Raw genomic sequence first — 18,359 nt, 5'->3', positions numbered from 1 at the left:
GAAAACAATATGTTAAGAAAAATATTCACATCAATTAAAATATTTAAATTAAACTAATTCTCTCAACCATTTATTTTCATGAATCAGACATATGAACTCCAAGATGACATACAAAATTATTTCAAGACTATCACTATTTTTATAATATCAAAGCAGTGTGTGTGTCTATTTAGAATATATTTTTTATGAATTAGTAATACAAATCTCATTTCACAGGAATATACTTTTAAATAATTTTCAAGGCAACTTTCCTCTAGCTTTAAAAGCTAAGGCAACATCAGAATAACTGGTAGGGATACAATTTGTTTGTAATTCTGGATCTCTCATCAAGGAATAATAAAATATATCTTACTAACTTATATTCTTCCTCAACATGGTGGGGAGAATATTTGGGTGACATTAATAATATTTCCAGAACAAATCTTTCTTGAAATCTCCATTTCAGGTTCCACACTCTTCCATACAGTTATTTTTTTTATCTGCACAGGTAAGAAATGTGTGAGTTACAACTTAAAGAGGGTTTTTTGTGGCTGAGCTGAGGTAGATCTCCAGTGCTTTCCTTTTTGTTACATTAACTTTTGGTGCAAAGGGTGAATGGGACTGTAATTTTACTGCTCACTTCTGGCCTCTAGGAGATTGGCAATGTAAATGTCTTCCTACTGGATTACTTTCATATTTGCTCAAGAAACTTGGGTCCCCCACGAGACCCCAGTATTTCACTGACCCTGAAGGAAAGTATCAAATGAGGTTGGTTGACATGTTATTCTTTTTTAGGGGTAAGATTAATCATATTCTAAACCTTCATACATTCCTAGTCAAAGTAGACATAATCAGTCTGCTACAAAAATAAGTATTTACTTCAAACATATTTCTTTTAAAATGAACCCCAAAAAACCTTTAAATTTACCTCTTGTTGTAGGTATGTAAGGAAGGCTGCTAGAAGAAAATCTTGGTTAACCAAATCCACAACAGAGAAGAATAGCAGATCATAAATAAGAAGCGTGGCTTCATTTCCATAATACAGAACACTGCTGAAAGAATAACCTTCATCTGTTAAAACAAAAAAGCAATTTATAAGATACAAATTAGAAATTTAAAAACAGAATAAATCTGTGATAAATTTCTGGTGATAAAATTTGGATATTTAAAAACAGCCAAATAGAAACTAGCTAGTTACTACTTAGAGTACTTAGTGGCTTACAAAAAATAAACAGATGTTATTAAAATTTGCTAATGTAAATGGTTAGTCAAGGAACTCTGCTCTTAAAAAGCAGTTTTTAACATTTGCACTAAGTGTCAGTAACTGCTAAAAGTGGAAGTATATATAGTCAATACCTTTCAAAGACCAGGTAATGAATATCCTTTATTTGCTTATATAACTAAAAGCTAAAAATCTTAGAAATATTCTCTAAGATGCACTAAGCTAGAAAAAGCAAAACAAAACCAGTGAGGACTAGAATACTATGTAGTGTGCTACAATTTGTGTCTCAAATAGTCCGGTAAGGTTCTGCTCTAAGACTTCTTTTCTTTTCACTCCACAAGGAAGGGTTTGTCCTTTCTGGCATATGAACATCCATTTAAGATTCTGATAAAAGCGGACCTTTCCACCAGGGTGGAAAAAAAGCACACATATATGAATCTTGCACACAATTTAGAGAGGTCCAGAGAACGACTGAAGCCATGGATATACCCAGTTAGGAACTCCTGCTTTATTCAAGGGGAGGTCTGGCATGCTGGTAATGTTCTTTTTTTGATCAGGGTGCTAGTTACAAGGATATATTCTGTTTGTGAAAATTCACTGATATTTAAGACATATCCTTACAAAATATGCAGTTCTGTATATACATTATACTTGTATATGTATTTTAAAAAATGAACAAGCTTGCTCTAGATGCTCTTCCTGAGTGATCTTTCACTGCTCCAACAGTGACCTTACTTGATGAAATTCCAGCTTATTATGTCTTTGCTTTTTCCTAAGATGCAGTCCCTTACAGTTAATATTTAATGCCTTACTGGATATCTCCTCCCAGATGTCCCAAAGGTACCTCAAGACACAACATATTGAAAACTAAACTCATATTCTTTCAACTTGGGCCTCCTCCTGCATGCTCTGTCTTGTGAAAGGTACTACCACCACCCACCCAGTCATAGAAGCTGGAAGTGCAGATTACCTTTGACTACTCTTTCTCTCCTACCCCTGTTTTTCCTAGTATATCTGGCAATCCTTCTTTATCCCCATTACTACTGCCTTTGCTCATATTTTCATCATCTCCTGAAGATGAAGGTGATAATGACTGTATTATTATTAGAAATAGTGCCATCACTTCATTGGAAAGCCTACCTATATCAGGTACTCATACCTACAACACATGTATAAACACAAAAACCTCTCTCTAGAGGGCTATATACTATTCACTACTGCCAGAGTAATTCTTTCAACTTGCAAATCAGGTCTACTTAACACTTTTTGAAATTTTTCAAATTTTTTTGACCATGTATCCCTATCAGGATAAAATGTTGAGCATACATCCCACAGTAGGTATACTTTATTAGTTACCATGACATATGCCAAAAAAATTTTTTAAATATAAATTAAGAATAATGGAATTGTAAATATACAAATAGACATTTTAATGTATTTTTCTCATACCTCTGTGCATCAACCTCCATACCTCTATGGGACAAAAATTTAAAAACAATTTTTTTGGAAACACTGCTCCATAGGATAAAGTAAAACCTTAGGATGTCAGACAAGGCATTTGGGATTTGGACTCAGCACTGTTTGTTTCATGAACTCTCCCTTACTGTGTCCCACTTCCTATCAGCCTTCAGTCATAAAGTTCAAAAGTACAGTATGCCCTTTTCCCCTTCTGCACAAATGTCTGCTTCTCTTCCCTTGGCCCTCCTGTTTGACAACAGTAACTCATTTTTGATCCAGTTGAAACTTCTCCATGTTGCCTCTTTTGGCTTCATGTGTCTTGGTAGATTTTCTACTCTTCTTTCTGCACCTGGTGCAACTTGTGCCTGCACAGACTTCTATTCCAGCATCTTTCCAATCACCCATTCACATACCTACTTCCCTGGGTCTACTAAACAAGATGCCCAAGGAATGACCATTGGTCTGTGTATCCCAGGATTGGCACACATATGCATGGGTTAGTGTTATCTAGGCCAGGACACTGGTTATGCCATTTCCATTCTTATCAACCCATGTAAGAGGTTATCTGTCACATTAAAAGTTACATACATACTATCTTCATATTGATAAGAAACCAAGTTTAATCATGACTTCTGTCATAGATATCTGCAATTTTTAAGAATTTGGATAAAATGAAAAATTAAATGTTAATTTAAATGGTTGGATTAATCACTAATGTTATTTCCTTTAATTGTTCCATAGGTGCGCCACTGAATGAACATTCTAATAAAATCTAAATTTTATGTATGTATTTTACTATCTCTTCTTTGTATACCACTGATTTTGAAATTAAGCTTTTTTGCATTCTTACAGAATAACTATCTTTTATATTTTTGTTCCCTGCTACATGACATAATAAAACTAAATACAGAAAATGACTATAATTCCATGAAGTTACCTAAGTTCATTGTTTCCTTTGTTTATATGTAAAATTATAAAATTAAAAGGGAAGTAATAACTATAAGCACTTTATATCATACTTTGAAAATAGTAATCAAGTTTAGCAAAGGCATTTGAAGGATACCATTGTAAAAGATGCTTTTTTCCATCGGTTCCATGAATTCCATTCCAAGAATTCTTTCAAGAAGTAATTTATCTTTTATAATGTAGTCCATTTCTTTATGCACCTAATATAAAAAGACAGATTCATTTCAAAAATAGCAGTGAAATAAATGTTTCTCAATTAATGTAAAATCAGGAGGAAAGAAAATGAAAAATAAATAGTACACAAAGAAAATATGTTCTTCAAAAAGACTGATTTTGCCATGCTGGGCTTTATCACAAAATTCTCTTTAGGAATGTTTTAAATTACAAATGTCTTCAGTGGTATTTAGAACCACATGTACTAAAAATCAACTTATAAGCTTTTCAGAAATAGTATCATGGCATAACATAGTTCTGTAATGAAACAGTAACTTTTTAGTAACTGGCTAAGAAAATTCCAGTATAAATATACTTTAAACAAATTGTCACTACACCGATAGACATAGGATCTCATCTTACTTTTACATAACTTAACTCTTTTACATAACCATGGTATTAACTCTGACACCCAAAAGAAGAAGGGTTCTAAATTCACTGACTCAGTTGACTGAAGAAATAATTGATATTCCTGGTTAATTTTTTAAAAATTGCATTTTGATTCTAGTCATATAAATGCTGACATACATACATGATCAATGAAAGAGCCAAGGAATTTATTCATAGTATGATATGCTTTTATACTCTGCTCAAAAGTACTTGCTGATGAACTCAAGGCAGGGCCATTTTTCTAATGTGAAAAAGAGACAAGAATAAATGTAATATGGCTTCCATTCTTGTTTTTTTTCAGTAACATGAAATGGTGAAATATACCTGAACTTCATACAACTGTACTTCATACAAACCCTTGTAAGTGTCTCATGGATTCTGTCATAGTGTTGTCTCATCTGGCTAGAAACTGCAATTTGAAAAGTTTGGCCATCTGTGTTGGGTACCAAACCTCTCTGGCTACACAAATTCTCCTGAAAAGTTAAAGGATTTAAATTAAGATCATGAAAATTTGCCTATCTCAAAAAGAATATACAATGTTTTTCTTTTAGTTGGTTTCATCTCTTACAAGATCTGTAAGTCAATTGAAATTTTATTGAAACTACATTTGAGACAAAGAACATCTAATATTATCCAAGGTTCCCACACTGCTTTATGTTTTACTAATTTCTCTTTTGTCGTACTTCCTTGCAGATTTCTATATCGTCTCTTTTACTATTCCCAACTAAAAAAAAATCCATACTAAGTTCACTGTATACTGGTATTCTTAGCTTTCTTTATGATTAAGTTTACTGATTGATCTTTAACACATGCCAAAGAGTTGTTTTAGAAATAACTGTTTTTAAAACTGTAAATAGTGCTTTTTTGTTATCTAAATACTTTAAAAAACTTTCTTAGTTAACTGCAATAAAAAGGCAGTAATATGTGACTGAATACATGACGGACAGTTGATGTCATGGACCAAACATTCACTTCAGGTCTCCTTGACACTACATGCAGCCTGACAAGGATGAAACATGAAGTTTTGTCCTACCTACACCAACTGGCCATTTCCTATTGATGTTTCAAGGTCGGCTGAAGTCCTCTTACCTCCCTTCTCTTGCCTTTATTTGCCTACCTCAGAGTTTAATAGTCTGCTCCTTTGTCTAAAGTTAATCTGCAAATATAACACTTGGTTTTCTACAGCTTACTATGAAATCTACATGTAGTGAACTTCTCTATTGTTAAAAGAATGTGTTTTCTTTTTCCTGATTGGAAAAGCACATTGTTATTGCAGAGAATTTATAAAATATGGAGAGGTAAAAAAAGAAAAGAAAACAAATCAGCTATGATCTCAACACTCAAAGATAGAAGTATTCTATGGTTTCATTTCCAGTCCTTTAAAGGTCTAGGCATATACATATAGACAGCATAAAACTGGGATATAGACCAATTTTTTTTTCACTTAATATTATATCCTAAGTCAGTCCCCATGTTCTTAAATACTCTATAAAACATGATTTTTAATGTCTACCTAAGACTTCACTATATAGATAAACCAATTGATTTAATATTCTAATTTTTATGTATGTTTTTGCTTTTTTAAGTAACCCCTGGGATAAAGATCCTAAACCTAACTAGCTATGCACATTGCTAACTATTTCCTTGAGTTAGGGGCATAGAAATAGTGAGTCAAAGATAATGAACTCTTAAAAAGCTCTTGGTATATACTGCCAAATGCCTTCCAGAAAGTTTATAAATATTCATCCTGAGAGTAGTAGCTTTATGAGTGCCCATTTCACCAGTCCTTGCTGCTAGTGTTAGCTTTTGAAAAAGAGTTTGCTAATTTGAAAAGGGCAAAAGTGTTATTCTTACATTCATTTATTTGATTATATATGAGCTGAACATTTTTTAGAGGTTTATTAGTCTCTTCTGTTTCTTATTTATGTATTTTTAAAAATCTTTTTGTCATTTTTCCACTGAGGTTTTAACTCAGTGTTTGCCTACTGACTGATTTGCATGACTTTCAATATTGTTATCAATACCTTTGTTCTATTTACTATGAGAATTTTACCTTAATTTGCTATGTCCTTTACTTACATGATTGTTGTAAATGTTCTGCATTAATAAAGTAAAATCAATGGATATTCCCTCTTTGATGTTTTCTATTCTTTATGCTTACAATGTCTCTCTCAATCTGAAATATTTTCTAGGTTTTCATAGTTTCATTTTTTTATATTTAACTTTTCAACCCAGATGTAATTTCTAATAGTTAACCAACTGATCCAGTTCAACGGCATCTCTGAGATGCCATTACCATGTATTAAATTCTTGCAAGTCAAAGGTATAGTTCCTTAGTCAATAATACCCCTTGATTTTTCCTCTTAAGGATTCACTTTTCTTTTTAAAATTTATTACGAAAACTTTCTAATGTACATAGTAAAGAGAACAGTAAACCATCCATCATCCAACATTAATAATTTCCAACATTTTACCAATTTTGTTTCATCTATCCTCCCAACTTTTTTTTCCTTAAAAGTAAACCTTAGATATCATGTCATTTCATCTGTAAATACTTCTGTATCTCTTAACTAATAAGGTCTGAAAAAACAGCACCATGCCTTTTTCACACCTAAAAAATTAATCATTCCTAATATAATTTAATAGTCTATTAAAGTCTCCCAGATTTTTCCTAAAGATTTTTTTATAGGTGGTTTGTTTGAATCAAGATCCAAAGTCTACACATTTTATTTTATTGCTTTGTTTCTTAAATCTCTCTTACTATTTAACAGTTCTTCTCCCATCCCCACTCCCACCCCTCCTTTTCTTTTGATGCCTTTGATTTGTTGTAGACATGATCATTTGTCCCATGAGACAGCCTATATTCTAGTTTTGGCTACTTGCTTCCTATGGTATTACTTTATTTGTCCCTCTGTCCCCTCTATGTCCTGTAAATTTGTGGCTTTAGAGCTAGAGGCTTGATTACATTCAGGTTCAATTTTCTCAGGCAAGAATATTTCACGGGCAATGTTGTATAATTCCTACTGTATCATAACAGGAAGTGAATGTCAGTTGTCCAAATTTTTCTTGTGGTAAGATTGAGCCAGTGTTCAGATTATGTCAACCTCATTCCTCATTATAAATTTTCCAATTAACCTTCACTTAATAATCTAAGCATCCATTGATGACTGCAATCTGTGTGTATTAACCGATTAGTCATTATAAAATGGTGGTTCCTAACTTAGAAGTCCTTTTACTTTTTTCTATAAGGAAGGACTGTCCCTCATGAAATTATCTGGTTACTCTGAAATAGTTCATTTAGGAACTGCAGGATTAAATTTGATTCTTTCCCTTTATCAGTACTTCTGGTAATGAGTTGGTACCCTAGCAACTTTCAAAACAGAGCAACAAGATTTTCTTAAATATTATGAATCCTAGATTAAGAGAACCCACCTCTCAACTTAGAAAATAAGAGATGTAAAATATTCATACCGCTTCTCTTTTAAGATTCATATTCATCTCTTCCATATTAGTATCCGCATGCCCATGTACTGATCTACCATGAATGTAATAGCCAAAACATTTGTGGGATAATAGAAACACTGATATCTAGAAAGAGAGAAGAAAAAGGAACAATTAGCAACTTATCACAAAACAATCAGAATTAAGTTTTCTTTAAAACTGATCCCTTTATCTCCAAATAATGAGGGTTGAATTCTTGGAAAATATATAAAGAGGATAATAAGGTAATAAAGGATAATGAGGTTATTTTAAAAATGTAGATGGAAAAGAGATTGAAGGTATTATCCAAGAAAGGAAGAAATAGGTTTGATAAATGAAAAGTTTTCAGGGATTCTGTACTCAGTAAAGTATCCAGTAGCATAAGGAATTCATAATTAAGAAACTGTAAATAAGGAAAAAGAAATTAAGGCAGTAAAAATTAACTTGTAGCTCATTATAATATCTCTGGAATTAACAACCAGTGGAGAACTAGACTAGAAATCCAGTCATATCAAATCACTTTTAAGGCCTCTCTTAATATACTCATGACCTTTAAAAAAGGGAAAAGTAACAGTTCTAAGATAAAGTCAGAAAGTACTTACATTGCTCATACAGCATAAATCAACAAACTGTCGAATTTTATCTTCTATAAATCTCTCATAAAAGACAGCAAAGAACACAATCTGAAACATTAAGCCAAGTTCATATTTATTAGCTTTTAGTTTTTAATTTTCTTTTATAGTCACAGTATGGTATCATAAGAACAAAGAAGTTCCAACCAAGAACACATTGGCCTCTAATGATTCCTGTGGGATAAAATCCTACTTACGATTTCTGATTCTTCTGTCAAAAGAAGGTTTTAGAATTCTGTTAATATTCATCAAGGGAGCCTATTTTAAATTTTTAAAAATTTTGTGTCATTAAACAAGGTAGGAAAAACATGGGGGAAGACAGGGGCTTAAAAAAATTTAGGATAAAACAATGTGTTTGTTAATGGTCAGATTTGTGTCTGGTTCTGAAGTTCTGTCCATCTCCTAAATTCCAAAGCCATTAGGCAAGCTGCTGTTTTTCCAAAAATGCTCAATCATAATATAAATTGGTCATGGGGATGGTAGTTCAGCATGGAAAATATAGCCAGTGATTCTTTAATGTCTTCCTATGTTGACAGATAGTAATTGACTATTTAAAAATATGGGATTTAAAATATGAGGATTTAAAAATATGGGTAACCGTTGGTCCATTGTGTTGTATACTTGAAACCACTATAAGCCTTTATCTAGTATACTTCAATTAAAAAGATGTTGCTGCTTTTCAAATTAACCTGACAGAGTAGCATAAGAAAAACACGTATCAAGTCTTCTATTTCAACTACAGATAATGTGTTAAATACTCAAATGTAATGGTTTCAGTTGTTTTCTTATATGTCACAAAACTAGAAAGGAAAATTTTACATATCAAAAGAGAAGTTTACTTTGTAGACTTTCTTAGATGTATTTCAGAGAAAGATAACATTTCCTAACCACTTAGTTTAAAGCTGTCCCTGTTGTCCCCCATTCTTAACTTCCCCTCCCCTTCCCTCCATTTATTTGCTCTCATCCCCCTGCTTATTCCCTTCACATCCCCAGTCACAATTTGTAACTTGTTCTTGTTATAGCACATCCCTGACTTCAGCACAGTGCCTAGTACATGAAATGTACTCAGATATGTGAATGAATAAACTAATGAATTACAGCAGCTGATTACTAAAAACAATGTACTACATTCTATATACACATTGTTTTAAACAACTTTAAAGGAGATGAAAAACAGCAACTTTCAAAGTTTAAAAATTAAAGGATGCCCTTAAAAGTTGAAGGTTTGGGGAAATAAAAGTCTAGCATTATGAGAATCAAAAAGAATCTTTATAGACAAATTTATGGAGCAGGTTGCTACAGGAACACTTAAGGATATAAATACTGAAAAACCTTAGAATGTTACCATGGAGAGAAATATTCCTATCAGAATGACAGCAGTGAGAACAAAGCATAAGGTTAGATGTGGTGCCTGAGACCCTTGTCTCTGCCCCAGGGATCTCTTCCCCTTACTCCTCAGTGACACAGCCTCCTTGCAGTAGGCACACTGCTGTCCAGGTGAAAGATGCTGGTGCAGCAAGATGTGGCCATATGATCAAGTCCTGGCTAAGGAGATGTTGTAGAGACTTCTGAGAAGACTTTTACAGAGAAGAGGGTGAGCTCTGCTCCACTGTCTTCCTCCTACAACCCTATCAGCCATTAAGGACCATGAGGTAACCTTAGAGCTGGAAGTGCTTGCTGAGCGGCAGAGCAGAACAAGGCTTCTGGGTCCTGACAGCAGCACAGAGCCACTCTGCACTGCTGACCTCTGCTTTTCTTTCTCATGGGAGAACTAAAGATCATTTATTTCAGCCACTGCAATTTTCTTTTGTTGTTGTACTCAACCAAATATGAAAAGCTTTAGAAGGTGTTCCTTTAAATTTCTACATCCAGATGAATCTCATCTATTCAGAAAACATAATACTGGTATTATGTACAAAATAAAATACTTTCTTACTATTTTATTGATGATAAACACCAAAAGCAATACTCTTTTGATCCTAATCTTATTTCAAATTCTGATTTGTTTGTCTTTCTTTTCTGATTATCAAACTATCCCTCATTAGCTCTATTCCTATAGTGTCAAATTTAAACAAGTCTCACCAATTTAAAATAACTATAAATTTAAAAAGTCTATTCTCAGGTCATAGAATGCCACCTAGATCCAATTCTATAGGAATTTTGGAATTTCAATCCCAAAAGATCTTTAAAAATTGGCTTTTTTAGGCAAATATTTTTTCACTGGGTTATAGAATATGCATGTATCAGTATTCTATTTCAATTACAGATAATGTGTTCATATGAATATTGAAATGGAAAGATTTTGAAACACTTGACCCCAGTCTTTCTACAGGTCCCATTTTTATTTGCTGACTTCAAAGTTAAAGGAATTTTTAACCAACAAACTCTCTTTCCATGCACGGAAGTATCTGGAAGCAAGAGAAAGAAGTGCAGACATTAGAGTTAAGTGCTTTAGCTGCTTCTTTCTTTACTCCCTCTCATTTTTTTTTTTTTTTTAAGTTTTAAGAAGGGACGTAAGCATAGAAAAGATCCTCTGCTAGACCCATATGACATGAGGCTGAGAAGATTTATTTTCAGGTTCAGTTATTTGAATAAATATTTTAAAGAAAACTTCACAAGAGGTTCTGTCATTTTGGGTGGGATTTAATGATATTTAAATAAATGTAAACAGTAAGTTATACTTCAAAATTAAAAGAAAATATTAAGGGCAGCTTAGCCATCCTTGTAGTTAAATATAAACTAAAGAAAGTCTAGCCTATGACTTGAAAGTGCAGACTCTGAAAAACCCTCAGAGCCCCTCTATTGATATGAATATGAATCTGAAATCAGATTGCCTGGGTTCAAATTCCAGTTCTGCCAATCTCTAGTTACATGACTTTAAGAAACTACTTAAACTTTTTGCACCTCAATGTTATCTGTAAGATGAGAGTACCAATAGAACCTATCTCTGAGGGCTACTCAGATTAAATAAATTAATATATAATAATGCAATTAATTAATACAGTGCTTGGATTATAACATTATGTAAGAATAAGCTATTAGCTATTATTGTTGTTACCACTTTTCTTTCATAGAGACCAGGATGTAGTCAGCATTTGAGGATAATCAGTATATAAACAGAGGCACTGTTGCTTAAAAGCATGATCTCTTATTACCTGTATAATTCCAATGACTAGCCAAAGAACAGTAGATACTGCATATCTCAAAATGAGGCTGTAAGGAGCTATGTAGCTAGCGGGGCTTCTGGAAAGACTAGAGGATAAGTCCATCAATGCTAAGTTCTTGAATCCCACAACCTGGAGTAAAGAGGAAAAATAACAATTTAAGTAGACATGGATGAAGAAATCTTCTCTGATCTGAAAATCAGACATTCTTCTTTACCCCTTACCTTAAAAACAAATTCAAGTTTGCACAAACAGAAAATGTAAATTGTCCAGTATTTTTAATTACAAAGTATTTAATATAAAGTATTTATTTAGTTCATTTGATATTATTTTCAATATTTCCAAAAGCCAAATATAATCATATTATTACACTGACACTGACATCATATATACTGACAAAGCTCAAAATTTCTGTTAAAAGAATAAAACTTCCTTCAGTAAACTACCAATGAACAACCAGCATTTCATGAGTTTTTAACATATGTCAGAAGGTATGTGAAATACTTTTTATACTCTTAAACACTATTTCCCAAAACATCTTTTGAGGAAGATACCTTATTTGATGAAAATGGTTAGCCATGAATTTTATACTTACCTCCATGCATTTACCCTCAAAGAATAAAGGCTCTGGGAAGATTTATGGTAAAGGAATCAATATGACTTTATTGAATCCAGTGTTTTCCAAACTTACTTGACTATATAACACTTCTTTTTCATGTATAGAGCTTTTAAAGCTCTATGAAACACTCCTAAAAAACACTAGTACAATGAATTTTTGAAATATTGTTCATGTGCTCTAGGGATACACATATTCTTCTAGCTTTAAAAAAGGAAAGGAAGAGGAAAAAGGGAGAAAACAAGAAAAGAGGAAAAAGAGAAAAAAGCTGACAGACATGAGGTAATAAATCATATCTAATCTTATTTAAGCAGCTAATTCCTGAAAATCCCTATTATCCAGATAAATGGCTTACATATTTCAGTCTCATATTCAGTACTGAATACTTCTTTTAACAATTCCAACTAGATCCACAAAATAATTATAAAGGAATCATGACCATGTACCGATTCACTATGTATTTACTGCTTAGCCCAGCTCTTTGCAAATAACACAGTCCACAGTAGGGGTTCAATGATAATTTGTTGGAAAATTTCACCCTTATAATAGTGATTCTAATGTAGGTATGAGAATGTGAGTCATGCAGGGAGGTGGCTTTTGCACAATATAGATAGCCGGGCTCACCTCAGAGCTACTGAATCAAACATAATCTCCAGAGGTGACACCAGGCATAGGTATGGTTTCAGTTTTGCAATATGAGAAGAGTTCTAGAGATTGGTTGCACAACAGTGTGAATGTACTTAACTGAACTGTACACTTAATAATGGTTAAGAGGATAGTTTTATGTTATGCTTATTTTGCCACAATTTTTAAAAAGCCCCTCTTTTTAATGGCTTGATAACTATTTTAACCTGTAGAAAACTCATCCACTGAGATGAAAATTTAGCTGAAATTATATGAAATTAATATTAATGAGGCCCCCATAAATTGCACACATGAGTTTATACCTCCAAAAAGAAGAGGACAGTAAGTACTTGAAAGAGTGGGTTAATTTTTCTCACAGTCTGAATTTCATTCCATTCATTTGCTACAAAATATGTTCTCCATATGCTTACAGGAACAGCAGCACTCCGAACACTGCCCTCACCTGGTCAGGGAGAAAAGATGAGTAAAAGGGTTTCACTTTCTTTGCTCTGCAAGGGTAGCAATAGAATTTTGGTGCAAACGGTTATTTCAGTTACCTTCAACAGCTTTAATAACACTTCTTTTAGGCCGCTCCCAGTCAATAAAGAATATATCTATGGTAATCTGGGATATGAGCTTATGCATAAATTGCAGAGCCTGAGAATGACAAACAGACCACCTGAAAAGTACCTGCATTAAGCCTGCTCATGAAACCAACACTGAGTTTTTAAAGAAACATACTACAATTTTCACAAGTGACAAATGAAGTCACAGTACCATTTTCACAAGTGACAAATGAATTTATAGTACCATTCAGGGATCACCAGAAGCTCATCAAACAACATGGAGAGTGTATACGATGATTCCTCTCTTCAAAGGGTTCTCAAATCAATGGGGCACTCAATAATCATATTACAATGGGATGATATCTACCAAAGAGACATGTAAAAAGCTTCACATAGATTGACAGAACATTGAGGTGTGGAGGGAGGTTGCCATGGGAAGAGGATGAAAAGAATATGGAGACAGGGAAAATAAATTCTACGATTTTGGCACTTTATCAAAGGTGGTACCTTTAACTCTCAACAGAGACAAAATTCATGCCTGAAGGCATTTTGTCCCATTGTAAATGCATTATCAGACTTTAGCGAACAAAGTCACAAATGAAATATTTTATCAATTAGCTGTAACTCATGTTACTCTAAACACATTTATGGTTTCCTAGAAAAAGTATTTAAGGCAGATTTTCAGAACGAGCTGTTTTAAAATAGAATAATCTGTGCTTTCAAAATCAAACTAAATTTTATACCAAAGACTTCAAAAACATTTTAATTTTAAAGACCAATGTGTTTTTAGCAGGTCTTTTCAATTCAGTAACCTGTCTTTGGAAATTCACCTTTAGAGCAAAAGCGCATCCCACGTAAGTAACGAGACGCTCTTCCTGAGCCGGCCCTGGCAGCAAAACAAAAGCCAACTTCTGTGCCTATGATAAAATTACACCATTAAGTATGACCATGCAAGTCTTTTACTAAGCACAACTTATAAACTAAAGACAGTATAAGAGAGGGAGGTGGTGATACACAATAAGCACTATATTCAGGGAATGGTAAGTTTGGCACTTGCCTCAAAACTCTTGATCAGCAATGCTCCCAAATAAAAATAGTTTCTTTATAAAGGGAGCTTACCAGTTATTCAGGCATTGGCATTTAGGTTAAATTCAGAAACTCACTTACTTTGAAGAAAATTAGCCAATAAAGACCTGTTCCCACAGTGATGATAAAGAAAACATTGGCTAGATCACCAGCATAGTATACCAAGAATTTCATAACTGTCTGCAATTTAAAAAGAGAATTACAGTTGTTACAGACTCAATTTATACTACCACTTTTAATAACATATTATCTACCCAGTTTCTCAAGCTTCAAGCCTTTTTTCATGTGTCCATGGATCACTCAGTTCTTAAGACCAACCGCAGCTACCTCCTGGATACTTTGGGATCTTTACCTTTCAGTCCATTCCCATTAGCACTGCCTTAGTCAACCCTTCTGACCTTCACCATCTAAGAAAGTTAGACTGCTTCATCATTTTCTCCTAGTTTGGAAATTTTCACGCCAATCAATCCTCCACACTGTCACCAGAGTTAGCTTTCTAAAATATAAATTGGATTGTGTCACATCCCCTCTTAAAAATATAGTGTCTCCTCACTAAAGTGTAAAGTTCTGACTCACAAGCTCAATACCCTTCACCACCTAGACCAAAATGGCCTTTTTAGTCTCACCTGCCAGTTCTAACTACTCACTCAATGACTAACCATTCCAACACTTCATCTAAGTTATTTTGTGAAGTGAAATGGGCATAGTTTCATCAAATATTCTTTCCTTCTCTGTGGCCAACTCTTATGAACTCAGAGCCCATGCCTGTCTTTGCTCACTACCACATGCCCTAGCGTCTGGTGGTGTGAACGGCACTCATCAAGCAGGTCCTCAGTGACTATCCGGGGACTGCACAGATAGCCCAGCCCAGTCTAATGTTCACTTCTCTGGGAAGCCTTTCTTGACTATCCCAAACAGGAAATCAGTCACCACTCTGATTCTTCAGGACATTGGCTCTGGAGTCAGGAAGATACCCAGAACAAAAAGGCTACTAGGTTGCCTTTCTCATGTTCTTCATCAACAACATGGTAATACCACCTATTACTGAATTGTAAAAATTAAAGGAGTTGAAAATTTATTTAAACTCTTCCACAATTTCATCATGTGTAAAATGAGAATGATAATAATAATACCTAACTTCATACAGCTATTGTAATGAATTACCCAAGTAAGGCTTTAAAAAGTACCTGGCTCATAGTAAATATTCAATTTTAGATAAAAATAAAAACAAAGATAAATATAAAAATGATTAAATGAGAAGAATTAAAGCCATAAAGCTACTGTAAGAAAATGTGGGAAAATATCTTTCTGATCTTCAGAAAGGGAAGGTTTTCCTAAACAATATCCTAAAAACACATTCCGAAACAGGAGAAACTACTCAGATTTGACAGTATCAAAATCAAGAGTTTCTGTTAAAGAAAGGAACACACAGATAAAAATAACAGATGGGTCACATCTGGAAGAGAAATTTCAACATTAAAAACCAAAAGGGGATTTATATTTAGAAAATACAAAGAAGTCCTTAAATAAGTAAGAAAAACTTGAAACCTAATTGAAAAAATGGGCAAGGGACATAAACAGATAGTTAACAGAAGGGGAAACACACATGATTAATAAACTGTATGAAATCAGCGACATGAAAATTGAACCAACAATGACATACTACCTATCCTACCAAACTGGCAAAACATGGAAAGGCTGAAAAAATATCAAGTGCTGAAACCAGAGCAGCACTGCGGTGGGAATGCAGACCGGCACACAGTGACGCAGGAGGGCGCGGAGGGGTGCAAACCCCTCTCCTCATTATATACTCCAGAGAAACTCAGGCAACTTTTCACTCGTCCTCTAGCTGTGTCTTGTGAGAAGGATACAGTATAGTCCAAAGATAAAAATATACTTTAAAAACTCCTGAGATCATACCTGTAAATCAATCATGGGACTCCCAATGCGCCTCTTCCACCCTGCTGTCTTCAGAAGAGATGATAAAACAGCTAGCCCACCCAATACACCCAAAGCGATCTAAAAAAAAAAATATTGGAATTTATCTAATTTCCCTCAACAATGTTCAAAACTATGTAAATACAGAGTAAGGAAGTGCTCAAAAAAATGATGGAGTATGTGTTGAAAGGGCACGGGAGAATATGATTTCACTTATTTGTGGAATATAAAAACAAAGCAAAACAAGGAAAACAGCAGAAGACTCACAGACACTGAGAAAGAACTATGGGCTACTAAGGGGGAGGGGTGGGGTGATGGTGGGCAGGGGGGATAAAAGGGCACAATAGTTTGTGATCACTATATAAGTTGATTATGGGGACTGTTGAACCACTGTGATGTACATTTGAAACCAATATAAGATTGTTTATCAATGATACTTTAAGAAAAAAAAAATAATAAAAATTTTTTAAAAAAGGGCACGGGAGCCAAGTTGAAGGAACTCCCATTGGCCAAATCTAGGACAATTTGACTAAGAAAATACTAGTGCATTATAATCACTAGAATAAAATAAATATTCAAGAGTCAATACAGGTTTAAATAAATAATTGAATAAATAAATCAATGTGGGCAAAGGGATAGCTTCCCCTTACAGGAGAATTGAAATTAATAAAGAAGAAATGACAGTAATAAAAAAATCACCATCATCTAATACAGATATCACAGTAATATACTTTCTACAAGCAGGAGTCATCAAATGACACCAAAATTAGAGCAAATGGATAATAAGAAGCAGAATATTTGCAACATCTCAAAGTATCGCCCTGTAAGATACTTAATTAAATATAAATGGGAAAATACAGTGGAGAACTTTGCAGATACCCTCAAGCCATATGATCCAAGTGAGCATCACCAGCAATAAAACACACCGCCACCAGGTACTTTCTGATGGGATGCACTGAGAAAGGCACAACGTCTTATCTGTGTGTGTCAGACTACATGGGAAAATATGAGACAAACCCAACTAAGGGTAAAAAAAAACTGACCAGTACTCTTCCAAAGTGTTGGGGTCATGAAAGACAAAGACAGACTGAGGAACCATCCCAGCTTAGAGGAGACTAAGGAGACGTGACTGCAAAAAGCAACATGTGACCCTGGATTGGGTCCTGAAATAGGAAAAGGGATAGTGAAAAAACTTGTGAAATTCAAGGAGTGCATAGATAGTAATAGCACATCAATATTAATTTACTGATTATGATCACTGTACTATGGTTACATAAGACATTACCATCGGGGGAGGCTGGGTGAAGCACATTAGGCAAAACTATTTTGACAACTTTCCTATACATGTAAAATCATTTTTTTAACTAAAAAATATACTGTAAATATTTAACAAGTTAAACTCACATCTGTCCGGACTTGTGCCTCCTCTTGATTCATTTCGTATTTGACTGAGAAAGAAACCTGATATTTAAAAGGAAGCAAATTAGAAACACTGAAAAGATAGAACACCAACCTATTTTTACTACAAAAATAAATTGGTAGCTGGAGTTTACCATAAAAGCCATGTTCTTAAACTATCAGTATTACTAGAGTTGACCCTTACTTAACACATAAATGGAAATGTTTTGGGGAATTACTTATGTTGCTTTAAATATCCCCTTTGAACACACATTAAAGAAAGAAGTGTTCATTAGGAGCTAGGTTAGGCTCCATAACAGAAGTCATACCAAAACTAATCATATTTCATTTTCTGATAGGTTTCTGTAACTGAGGAATGTGACTATGTATCAAGAATTTAGCAAATGGCTAAATAATCACTCCCTGAGAATGCAGATTAACCAAAGGACTCAATAACAATCTTAGGGGTACCACTGTTTTAAGAGACAGGAAGAGAAAGAAGAACCAGTAAAGGGTAAGAGATACAGGACTAAGGGGAGCAGGAAAGGCAACATATCTGTCTTACCAGGGTCATGGAATAGGAGTTTCAAGAAGGTCAAGAGTAGAGTGTCAAATGTTACACGAATG

The 18,359-nt window shown here is 34.0% G+C and overlaps 1 protein-coding gene across 8 annotated transcripts in view; it reads right to left on the bottom strand.

Annotated features, from left to right (window-relative positions):
- The window catches only part of TMEM67 (transmembrane protein 67), a 56,328-nt gene that overhangs the window by 3,177 nt on the left and 34,792 nt on the right, over window positions 1-18,359 (bottom strand). For 3 of the 8 annotated variants that reach the window (XR_012128316.1, XM_073229830.1, XM_073229828.1), the window contains exons 15-27: window positions 17,739-17,795; window positions 16,317-16,415; window positions 14,478-14,576; window positions 14,141-14,227; window positions 13,302-13,401; window positions 13,068-13,207; window positions 11,496-11,636; window positions 8,311-8,391; window positions 7,700-7,816; window positions 4,585-4,701; window positions 4,371-4,469; window positions 3,723-3,825; window positions 908-1,050 (exon numbers count right to left, since the gene is read on the bottom strand). Coding sequence is in view for 7 of the 8 variants with exons in the window: in XM_073229830.1 (XP_073085931.1) it covers window positions 908-1,050; window positions 3,723-3,825; window positions 4,371-4,469; window positions 4,585-4,701; window positions 7,700-7,816; window positions 8,311-8,391; window positions 11,496-11,636; window positions 13,068-13,207; window positions 13,302-13,401; window positions 14,141-14,227; window positions 14,478-14,576; window positions 16,317-16,415; window positions 17,739-17,795 (1,383 nt within the window). In the remaining variant the exon portion in view is untranslated. Of the gene's footprint in view, window positions 1-50; window positions 480-907; window positions 1,051-3,722; window positions 3,826-4,370; window positions 4,470-4,584; window positions 4,702-7,699; window positions 7,817-8,310; window positions 8,392-11,495; window positions 11,637-13,067; window positions 13,208-13,301; window positions 13,402-14,140; window positions 14,228-14,477; window positions 14,577-16,316; window positions 16,416-17,738; window positions 17,796-18,359 lie in introns of those variants that run through there. The other 5 variants (XM_073229829.1, XM_073229827.1, XM_073229831.1 and 2 more) reach the window with 5 other exon arrangements.

Source organism: Manis javanica, chromosome 2, assembly GCF_040802235.1.
Source record: "Manis javanica isolate MJ-LG chromosome 2, MJ_LKY, whole genome shotgun sequence".
NCBI lineage: Eukaryota > Metazoa > Chordata > Mammalia > Pholidota > Manidae > Manis > Manis javanica.
The sequence above is the reverse complement of the archived record's forward strand: the minus strand, read 5'-3'. Positions and strand labels throughout refer to the sequence as shown.